The sequence below is a fragment of the Colias croceus genome, chromosome 8, assembly GCF_905220415.1.
Source record: "Colias croceus chromosome 8, ilColCroc2.1".
NCBI classification, from domain to species: domain Eukaryota; kingdom Metazoa; phylum Arthropoda; class Insecta; order Lepidoptera; family Pieridae; genus Colias; species Colias croceus.
Genome location: NC_059544.1, coordinates 8102033 through 8113999, shown reverse-complemented (window position 1 = coordinate 8113999; position 11967 = coordinate 8102033). Strand labels below are relative to the sequence as shown.

At 30.5% G+C, this 11967-nt stretch overlaps 1 protein-coding gene across 1 annotated transcript; it reads right to left on the bottom strand.

Moving 5' to 3' along the window:
• Window positions 1–183: 183 nt before the first annotated feature.
• LOC123693883 (retinoid-inducible serine carboxypeptidase-like) lies at window positions 184–3818 on the bottom strand. The gene is made up of 9 exons (XM_045639149.1): window positions 3744–3818; window positions 3235–3458; window positions 2899–2998; window positions 2417–2547; window positions 1981–2302; window positions 1650–1847; window positions 1191–1268; window positions 956–1110; window positions 184–270 (listed from the first exon to the last, which is right to left on the bottom strand). Exons 1-9 carry the CDS (start codon window positions 3793–3795, stop codon window positions 208–210), a joined length of 1323 nt encoding a protein of 440 aa, XP_045495105.1. The 5' UTR covers window positions 3796–3818; the 3' UTR covers window positions 184–207.
• Between the last annotated feature and the right edge of the window lie 8149 nt (window positions 3819–11967).

Sequence of the window (11967 nt, the reverse complement as noted above, 5' to 3'; positions counted from 1 at the left end):
CATATTTTCATTTTTTTATATAAAAGAACATTTTTCTATGGTATGTTTATCTTTCTACTTCACATTTCTTTTAAAAACCTTCACACTTATTATTTGCAAATATAATTTATTCTAACGACCTTATGCTCTAAGTTGATAACTTAGTATAAGTGGGACATTCAAGGTAAAATAAATATTTTGAAATAATTTGAATAACGTTATTTTTTATTATCCAAATGTTGTCATGTCTCGGAGAAATGCGTTCGATCCAGCTGGGTTATCTCTCGGTACCTGCAAATTATTCAAATTATTGATCACATTAGGCATTACTTCACAACACTAATTGAACACAACATACATTTTTTTAATAAAAGTAAACAAAGCGCATCGCATAAGTGCAAATAAATTTAAAAATCACATTTGTGTTGTATATTATATAATATTAGGTATATTGTTGGTCAAAGAGTTTTATAAAATTTAGATAAAATTTATTTTCAGTATCTTTTAGTTTGAATGTGATTTAATGATACATTATTATCTATTGGGCATTGATGTAGTCTCATACATAATATCTTTTAGTCTCATACTATCATGTGAAAATATTTGGACATTATACGAATTTGATTCTATCAATTGGCTGACCTATTTGGCTTTTGTGATAAAGCTATTACCCATTTACGAAGATTAGTAAGCCTTAAACGCTAAACCCCAAATATGATGAGTAGGTAGTAATTTGTAAAAAATGTCTGTCTACTAATTTTACCGGATAGCATATTGATTGGTCCTCAGACGTCATGCGGAAGAAAAATAGATTGTCTAATCGTTTTGCCAATTGTGAAAAAGTGTATCAGATCTTAGTTCGATGGAATTCAAACATCGTTATTTCCATGGAATTAACTGATAACTCACATTGCGGATAAAAAAAAATATAAATATGTAATACTTATAACAAATTATTATAAAATAGAAATCGTACACTGTGTCCTGCTTTATTGATCCAGAAGAATCTAAAGTTTCCGTATGATTTGTAATATCCTTCTAGCTGATTATTTTCCCAAATTGGTTGGCGGGGTGCGTTTTTATAACCTTCTGCTCCAGCCCACTTGAGGCGGTCAACCCACAGTATTTGTCCTATGAAAGTGTTCAATAATCAATAGCAAGAAAATACTTATATAATAGTTGCTTTTAGTTCAAATAAAGACAATACATACCTGGAGTATCACAAATAAGATCTAGATTTCCATTATATTTGGTGATGATTATGTCTGTTTCGTTTAATAACTTCTCAACTGAAATAAAAAAATAAAAAATGTATTAATGCATTAGTTTGCTTGGGAATATTCCCACGTTTTCAATATTAAATTATCAGTAGATTATAATTAAAGTCGTAGTTACGAAAAAAATATTTCTATTAACTTATATACATACCTATATACTCAAAGTACTAAACATATAAATATCAATAGGCGGGTTCACAGAAAGTGAACATTCTCGCAAAGCAATTGCTGCGCGAAGCAGCTCTATCACTGTGGACTTGGGTCGGCCGAGAAAAATGGCGGAACACGCGCTTCCTTCGGCTGAGCCATTTCCACACAATACTAGCAAATAGAATCTTAAGACCTTTTAATTTTGTTGGGACGGCTATTAACGAAATATTTTGATGTACGTACTGCCATCGGTAACAGGTTTCATAAAGTCGCCTCTCAAGGTGTCAAAAACTGCACTTGATTGTGATCCCCACGTAACATTTGCGGGTATGTTAAGTGCTTCCTTAATTACCGTATTCATAAATACATCTAAATCTATCTCTTCCTGTCCTTCCGGTAATTTTAGAGGGTGATCTCTTATTGTCAGTTTCGTTAAAAAATCTGGAAACATTTTTCGTTAATAATGTTACTAATCATAAACGTCAAAATTAGTAGTGAAGTAATAATTAGTTCCTTCGTCCTAGGTAGTCAAAAATTTTGAATAGCAATACAATATGTATAATATTTAAAATACCTTCAAGATTTCTGGGCGTATCTTGGAGCCAATTAAGTGGAATTCTAGTGAGAATATTGTAAAAGTCCACATAAGTTGTTGCGCTAAACACTTGCTGCTGTGTCGCTCCCCATTGGAAACTGGATTCCCGGTAGAGTCCAGCATTGAATAGCCTTTCAGCCTCCAATGCTGATTTTTGGATGTTATCATAACCGGTTTTGTCTATAAGACCAGCAGCCAATAATAGTGGGCCCCAGGTCAAAGTAGCATCGACAGGTGATATCCAGGCATTACCCATAGCAATTCCCTTCAAATTTGATTTGATGGTCCCAGCTTCTTCTGCCTAATGAAGTAAAAGTTTTATGAGATAAATTCTTAAGTTTGTTTGATAACCTATCAGATTAGTGATAATATTATTTGCTACATTTTTGTTTAGTAATGAAAAGTAAATTCTTACCTCGCGCATTCGAATGCCCATGTCTATAGCCATTTTACCCCCATAAGATTGTCCATATATATACAGAGGTACATTTTCAAATATAGGATTGTTTTTATAAAATCCTCGCATTAGTTCAACGAAATCCAGTGCTAAAACATAATTTGTATGTATGTAGTTTCCTTATTGAAGTGTACACAATACGGACTATTTTAAAATATCTTTCATAATTGACTCTATGAAAATTAATGCTTAAGTTAAGAAATTAATAATTATATGCATACTTTAATATTCATTGTGATATTATTTTGTGTTAAATAATAATAGGATGATTGTACAAAAATATTGCTGAGGTTCTGTACCTACCGCATTGATGGAAAATAAAGTACCTACCTACATTGATAATTTATATTATCCCAAAAATAAGATGAGGTATTTTTATCAGGGTAGATGAATTGTATTAAATAATATTTTTGGGGTTGTATAAATAAGATTATATTTACCTATTTCATCGTTACTTTTGGTAAGAAACCTTAATTCATCGACGTAACTAAATCCAGTTCCGACGGGATTATCCACGAAAAGTACATTGAAATTTTTAATCTAAAATAACACCAATACACAGAAAATTATACACTTGACCTATCACTATGTATTTGCATAATATGATAAGTTAAAAGCATGGAATAGGTATGTTCATAGAACAAATCTACATTCCATGGAATCATAAGTATCTATAAAACATTAAATTTTCCAAATTTTATGATCGTGCATGTAATAATTAATAAAAGCTTTTAAAAATCAGGAATTTAAAAATTGAAATCCGTAAATGATCTTACCCAAGTATAATTCCTTTCTTGCAACGTAAGATCGAGGGGTCCTAGAATGTCAAAATTACCGATACCAGTCGACGATCCTCCGGGTCCACCTTGCAGCCATACTATTAATGGCCTTTCTGTGTAATTACTGACGTCAGCCGTGGTATAATATAGCCAATAAAACATATGGGCGCCCTCACGGACGTCCACATAACCGAAGTCTTGTTTGTAATCACCATATTGTGCTGTAATTACATTATATTTCAGTTGATATGATTTGATTACGCAATAAAGGTATAGAAAGAAAAATAAAAGGAAAAATTCAATGCATAAAACACGATTCAACCTAAATCACTAGATATAGGTTGCAATATCTTTAATTAAACAAGCACTGATCAAAACTATTCCAAAACAATAATTAAAGATAAACGTAGTCATTCATATTAAGAAAAAAAAAAACTATGAATCTCGAACGTTATGTGACAATTTTGAAAAATTTAAGATTGTACATTATACATAATATGGTATACCTTGAACACAATAGGGTGAAAACAGTGATAAAATCAACAAGCATAACAACATAGTGATTATAAAGCGTATGAAGAACTAATATAGTTATTTAATTGTATTAGTAGCCATTGGTTATCTAGGTTTATTAATTCATATCTTATCGCTTTAATATTCGGTCCAATATGTTGAATTTAATGTAACTACTCGTATTAACAGTACCTATCAGTATGACTTAAAATGTTGACAAGAAGTAGTGATTTTAATTACCTCATATTCACAAAAATCCGAAATATCTATATGTTGCTAAATATAGATATTTATCATCTAATTATTTTAAATAAATCGAATTTTATTTGATATTTGCTTATTAACTTCAATATATTAAATAATTAAGATGCTTTAGGTAAGTTTGACCCCAAGAAGTTTATTACGATCGATTTTGTTTAGTTACTATTAACCTATCTAGTGAATAACTGAAAGATATAAATAAATATAAATTATAAACTATATGAAGCTGTATAGGGAAATAATTAATTTCACGTGGTGTTATGTGTGAAGGGCAGTTCGCCCAAGTCACCTGACACAGAATATATTTACATTGCAAATAGTTATTTGAACTTTCTGTTAACGGCTATCTATGAACTTCAGGATCATCAAAATTTGCAATATGCTAATTTTTATGTCAATCATTTATTACCATATTGAAAGACGACGACGAATAGATTACTAGATATTTAGTTGGCCCAAACAATACCCAAGCAATATTTTAGTATACAGAAGTAGGTAATTTAGGTTTCGCTTTATTCTACAAAGCCTAACATTTGCATTATATTCGGTTTTATTTAAATATTTCAAATAGTATATAAGTCGACACACATGTAACGGATAAAAAATGTAAATATTTTTCATTGTTCATTTTTGGAATGACTCGCTTATTTAAATTCGAAGCTCTTAATTTATTTAAAGCGTGAAATTATACAAGTTTTTCATAATTATTTTAGCAACAAAGTAACACATATTATTAACCATATAAGAAATAAATCAATACTTATGTACCTCATCTGCTATACCATAATATAATATTCTCCGCTTAACAAAAGATGGAGGCAATAGACGGAAAACATTCCCAAGAATAATTTTCCATTGAAATTGGATGGAGTGGATTTTTATGCATGTTTCTTTTAGTACCCGTACACAAAAGCATGTTTATAGGTATTATTAATTATTATAATATATTCCTATGCAGTCTGCATGATAGTTTGAAAGTCTTCTCAAAATATCGACTTCGATTAAAATAATTATGTAATTATAAGTTGAATGAAATTGTAGTATTTAATATTGTATAGGTACAAACGTTATTACATGATATATTAACAACATTCACGTGCTTCGAACACTTGAGCGATAGGTTACACTCGGAAAAAAGTGTTTATTTAATTCTAGACCTATTTTTCTGAGTAGACCACTCATAAAGATAAAAATAAGTTTTATCTCATTGCGTGATTTATATATTTCAATGTTAAGGTTTAATTTCCTCTTAAAACATCATGGATGTTGGATATCTTATCGGCTTACGTAAATAAATGCAGCGCCGACCATAGTTCGTATTAGGGTAGAGCAGAAAGTAGCGAAGTTTATTTCGGCTCTACCCACTCTAACGTCATCATTACAGCCTTTGATTGAGGTTTCATATCATTTTCAACAAATAAAATTTCCAATATTCCTATTCAGTATTTCAAATTCATGCTTTATTTTCACATAAAATGTACTTATCCTGTTCAATCAAACGACTGTGGTGTCTCTTGCGTTATGCGTCTAGAGCCACAGCCCGATCCGCTCAACCTTAGAGTCAGCCAAGTCAGCACTGAATAAATGAATCCTTTTACGCATTCCTAGCTAATTATATAGAAAAATAAGTTTTATCATAAAGACAGTTAAAACATAAACATTTGAATTATAACAGTACTTGAAAATATTTTGTTTCTTAAGATTGTGAAAGCAAAATAATCTAAAACTAAGGTTATTACATTTTTTGCCGTCTTTTCTTGGACAGAGCCTCAGCCACACCCCGGACACTCCATACAAAATTATCGTTTTGACAGTCACACTGTAGAGACTGCAAATGTGTGTGTTAACGCTTTATGGTTGGCACATTTTTGACTAGCGTAAAAAAAAATTCGCGTTTTTCTGATGAAATACATCCGTAAACAGCACAATATCTAACCATTTTCTACGAAAAACGATAATCACAAATCCAAAATAATAAAATTACTTTAAGTCAATTTGATTAATGTTGTCAATCTTCGTTGCGTATCGTCCCTGTAGAAAAATATGGACCATTTTATGTCTGATCGTGCGGGGTGAGGTAAGTGTTTAAAGGAGAATGGCGAAACTGGGCCTAACTGTTACAGAAATCATAATATATTTAAAATTCATTATGTTATTTTTAGTAATTCTTGGTAAAATATTTACTTCTGATTCTATGGGAAAACAAATCTTTGAAAAAAAAGATAATGTGTTCACTACCGGTTGACTACCGGCATTGTTATTTAGATTTCTATGACTACCGGTCTTATCAAGCAGAGATTGTCAGTGTTGTCAGGAGTAAAAAAGTCGAATATATCGATTAATACGAATGAATGTCTATATTTTATTTTTAATTTTATTGAATTCAAATGCTTTATAAATCAGAAGCAAAACTTAACTTATTTTTAACACATATCTTAATTTATTTAGATCATTCTATAAAATAAAAACATGTTTTACTTAATCAATAATAATTATAACATTTTTATTTAGGTAGCTGGCCATTAATAAAATGTCAAATTATTAATCATAATTGTGTCAGTGATGAGTGATTTGTTTATGTTTGTTGTTTGACATTTGAGTGAAGTTTTAGGCCCTTCTCCCATTACGATACGCATAGGCGATTCAAGTATCCTGCAAGTCTCGGAGACTAGTCGCCGCGGAGTATCTCACATACATTTTTATGTAGGCTCGCACACTACGCTACTGGTATCCTACACGTCCGCGACTAGTATAGCACTACTCACCGTGTCGGTCGCTTTTGCATCGCGTCTCGACTCTCGCGCGTATCTTTTCGTTAGAAAGATAAAAATATCTAATCATCATGTTGTAGTTCTCGTTCGGCTACAAAAACTCTACAATTTATGTTTCTTTCAATATATGGATGAATCCAGTACTTCTTACTCTTACGTTGGCGTCTTCTATTTCTATAAAAAAGAAAAACTGCAAGAGCTTCTTCGTCACTGGAATTGCTGATTGCTCGACATAACGACGTTAACAACAACAACGTAACTGTTGTTGCAATAAATAAATGAATTATTATTATTATAACGTCGGTCCACAAAAACGAGGCACAATAATGTTGAATTTAGTCATTTTTCAGTCGCATAATATGCGAGCATCGGGTAGCCAGCAAATATCTAAGTAGTATTCTACGCGAGTATCGTATTCTAGAAGTATCGTACTTACCTAATGGCAGAAGGGCCTTAGTAACGTTATATTCAAAATTGATCTTAATCAATATCCCAATATCTCTGCTATCCCATAGAAAAGATCTATAATTATTATATTCATAGAGTCTGTATATTTTTATCTATTTAATCACCCATAAATCATCATTGTAACGATCAGGCCCAGAGTCCTATGGGAGTTTGCCATTCTTCTTTGGCGGGAGGCGGAGAGTGTCCGTTCTGTAGCGTTTAGCTACTATTATGTATTCTGTGCCTCAGCTCTGGCATCTCAGGAAAATCAAAACTACATTTAACTACGTCTAATTGTTAACGGATTTGGACGATTTTACATAAATTATTTTTTGTCCTAAACTAAAAAAGTTGTATCTATGAGGATAAAGTCACATTGTAAAATTTGCGTATTTAATAAAATATACAACGCATTTTTGATACAAGGAAACATGTAATTTATATTCGCGACTATTCACTATAGTCATTGGTCACCCAATGTCAATTTCATTCAAATTAATTTTATTATTGTTCAGTATAATAGTGCAGCTACTTTCTTACATTATTATATTTTATATAAACTAGGTTAACAATATTTTGTTTAAAAAGGTTTATTCTTTAATTATAACAAAGTTTAGACAATGAACTTGAAAATTTGATTTAATATAATTGGCCCAAAATTATTATCTCGCAAATAATGAGAGCATTGTCTACAAGTAAAACTAGTTTTTTTATACGTATGAACGTTTTTAATTTCCTGTTACGTTAAAAAATAATGAAAATTTTATTTCCGAATTGTATCATGTATTCATTGAGTATAGAGAAAAAAACAACTACTCGTTAGTTTCATTCAAGGTTTCATTCAATAGTTACGTACATGTTGAGTATATTTCAACTGACTTTCAATTTTTTGTTTTTTTTTTGGAAATAAATAAATCAGACCAAAGAGAATAAGTACTTATATCACAAAAAATACCTAATTAATGTAGTCAATTAAATAGTCCGATCCAAATAGACATTTGATGATAACCATAAATGATAGGGAGCAAAGTTTGAGGTATTTTTTAAACGGTAAGTTTTATCAAAGCTTGCACAAAAATTGTAGAATTAAAAAAATCAACAAAACGTGTCTCTTACTTTTTTTTTAATTTCTGAGTTATCGCGATATGTTGATTCGCTACTGGAGGGTGAAATCTGAATGGAATAGTCAATAGGTTAACGAATAAGTGAAACCACAGGTGCGAATACACAAAATTTTAATACTAGCTCTTCGTATTTAAGTGCTAACTATTATGGGCTAATTTAAATTCTATTTATTAGAGTGAAACTGGTTTACAGCTCTGTAATTAAAAATTAACTACTTAACTAATATGTACATATTATACGAGTTTATATTATTATAGGTAGATAACAATAGTAGGTAACACCTTTATTCAGAATAGACAATAAAGCAATTTCAAAGTGAAAAACAATCAATTGTGTTTTTTGTTTTCCCAGTCAAATTACATGGATTATTTACTGCATTAGTGGATAGTATATCACATGATGGCTGATGTCCATGCAAACGCAGATTTTCGATTGTAATCACTAATCACAAAAGTAGATGGCGGAAGCCTCGATGGGTGCAGTCAGCCACCAGGACTTAGGCGCAGCGGTCTTGTTTCGCGACAATATCCGCATCGCGAAAACTCTGCGTCTTGCCGATGAGTTTTCATTGCGAGGAAAGCGACCGCTGAAAATTCAATAGCGATTGTTATCGGTTCTTCTCAAAATATTCCTGTATCAACATGACTAAAATTTCAACCGCGTTCCTAAAACAGGTGGGTGATGTGTTGATTTTTAACCATTTTTATTTCTATTTCTAAACTTAGGTACTTACTTAAATAGTTTAGAAGGAAAATTCGCGAATACCAAAATAATGTTTCGAAATACGTATGTGTAAAATATATTTCGTCTTTTAATATTTTTCATTTAACCAAATTACTTTCGTATTTATATCGGTTTCACTTTAATTGTTTACAAACAAATGTGACTAAGCGTAATAACAATTTGAATTAATTTCTATAAATAGGTATAATAATTGTTTGCTGTTTCAATAAATAATATGTAATAGAACGTAAAGTTCGAACTAAATGTTATTCAAATTAAATTAAAATTATTTCTTTCTTTCTTTTACATTAGACCTAATTTGTGATCGAAACACTCCTAGTAAGCAAATAAATTATAAAATGCTTGTGTCAGGAGGTTCCGCTCTTCAGAAACAGAAATAAAATAATATGAATTAATACAATGCAAAAACATAAAAGAAAAGAAAGAATTTAATTAAATCTCTGTGTCAGTGTGTGTGTGTATGTGTATATAAAAACTTAATTGAAATGTAATAAAAAACTATACCAATTATAAATTATAATAATATTTCATGGCATTTTTTGTTTCTTTACTCCTTTTTGTTAAGTATATACTTGCATCGTACCATGATAAAAATTATAATACAATAACTAATTATACACTAATACATAGGTAATTACTAATTAGTGCGCTTGAGGGTTATTTAAAATAAATTTCCGGATAAAATGCATCAAAGGGTGTACATAAATAGCTTTTTCATCAACATCACTAAAATTCCGATATTTCTTATTAATTTAATATTTAAATTTTACCGAGAAGAAAGTATAAATTTGTATAGAATAGAAAAAAATCGATCACGAGGCGGGACTCGAACCCGTATCCTTTTTCGAGTCCTGCCGGCCGCCGCGGTTGTCCGCCTCGTGATCGAATTTTTCTATCTTATCTTATAATACAAAAATGAATCCCAAAATGTGTTGGTAAGCGCATAACTTGAGAACGGCTTAACCGATTTCGTTAATTCTTTTTTTATAATATTCCTTGAAGTTCGAGGATGGTTCTTATGTAGAGAAAACGTGAATATGTACCACGGGCGAAGCCGGGGCGGACCGCTAGTTCTTTATAAATTTATATTTATAAAGCATTTGAATGTCATTAAACCAAAAATATCAAAATCAACGAGATGACAGTACCTAATTATTTATATTAATTATTTCTAGCACTTTTGTTTATGTTCTATTTTTATTTAAGGAAGTGTATTTATTTCTCGATATGTTAAGCGGTTGCATCGAAAGGAACTTGATTCGATTTACTTCCCGTTAGCAATGAAAATTGATAAACAATTGCTTAGTTTGGATTGTGATAAGTGATAACTATAATTTTAAAAACCGGATATAGGTATCCTAAGACAAATGCTTTAAGAAGATCAAAATTATAAAAAAATTAAAACTTAAATACAAAACTGGTAAAAATTAACGAATTTATTGATGAAAACTAAGGATGAAACGAATTTATCTAAGTAAATATTGTATTTTTTAGTGATCTATTCAAATAAAAAAAATCTTAATCTTTTACCAGCTGCTAAATACCATAATACAAAATATGAAGATACTGAAGATACTTCGTCAAGATAAAAGGCCTCATTGGAATTATTGTAATAGGTCCATCACGCATGTAATAAAAAAATGGACTAATGGTCCTTAATATATAATGTTTTATTTTTTTAAACAATTCACACAATTCGTATATTATGTTACAAAAATATTTTTCTTTGACCAATTTATATGCGGAAAATAACAATACAGGTATTTATAAAGGTCACAATTTTTTATATCACTTACGTATTCTTCTCGATATTATCATTTATATAACATTCGTATTCAGGTCGAAACATCTATTTACGTATCTAAAAAAAGAAATATTTAAATAAGTTGATATTATGGAAAGGTTACTAATAAGTAATAACACGTTTCATTGAGTAATTCTAACGTAGAATTCGTGACCTTTTTTGCACAGTAATCCAAATCAGTTACATCTTAAACTACATTAATAAACCAAAACATAAGTAGCAACGCAAGTTAAACTTCTAAACTACTTAAATAAATATAAGTCATTTTCATTTTTAATAATTTTCACTGTTGCCTTGGTGACCACAGCATTCTCGCAGATCAGCGATTGATTGTTACACTATTTGAGCCATATAATATGCCGCTACGTGAGTCTGCGTTATGCATATGTTACCGAGCCAGATTGAGGACGTATCCTGTGCTATAAAGATGTTAGCAGCTAGATGGGTATGACCTTAGGTGCTAAACCGTTACATCAATCAGGTCGTCAAGCGAACAATTGTTATAATTCACTGACGCAAAACTACTCTCCTATAAATTTCCATTTGTCTGTAGACGGGAAGTGGAAAATGCCATTTAAATCCTATGTCCAATTTTATTTATATTGATTTAATACATTTATGTCATCATCAGTTTTTATAAAGTTCATGGTATATATTTCGACCTCATGTGAATCTCTATCAGCTATCTCTATGTGTTACAAGGTTGAATTTATCTTAAATATTCATCCTGATGATCAAGTATTGTTTGTGATTTTGTCAATCACATGATTCAATGCGATAAAAAAGTCATCAATTTATAGCCTTTATAGAGTTTTGATGAGTTCTAAAGATTAGATAAGTCTCATCGTGATTTCCTAAAATTTGGACGTTAATTTTATTTATTTTATTTATTTATTACGACGTTAACCCTAAATTGAGGCTGCAGTTAGCACAAATATTTAAGTACCTACGTATTTATATTTTTAGAATGTCATAATTTGTTTTTAATTCTTATTATGTACAGGACACTTAATATTCTCTCTTACTTTTTTTTTAATTTCTGAGTTATCGCGATATGTTGATTCG

Bases quoted from the DNA above. Each gene is read 5' to 3' on its own strand.
- LOC123693883 (XM_045639149.1), bottom strand. From the start codon at position 3,795: ATGTTGTTATGCTTGTTGATTTTATCACTGTTTTCACCCTATTGTGTT. The intron at 2,999-3,234 runs GTAAGATCATTT...GTGTTATTTTAG, and splicing joins AAGAAAGGAATTATACTTGG to ATTAAAAATTTCAATGTACT. The intron at 1,269-1,649 runs GTACGTACATCA...TTTTTATTTCAG, and splicing joins GAAACCTGTTACCGATGGCA to TTGAGAAGTTATTAAACGAA.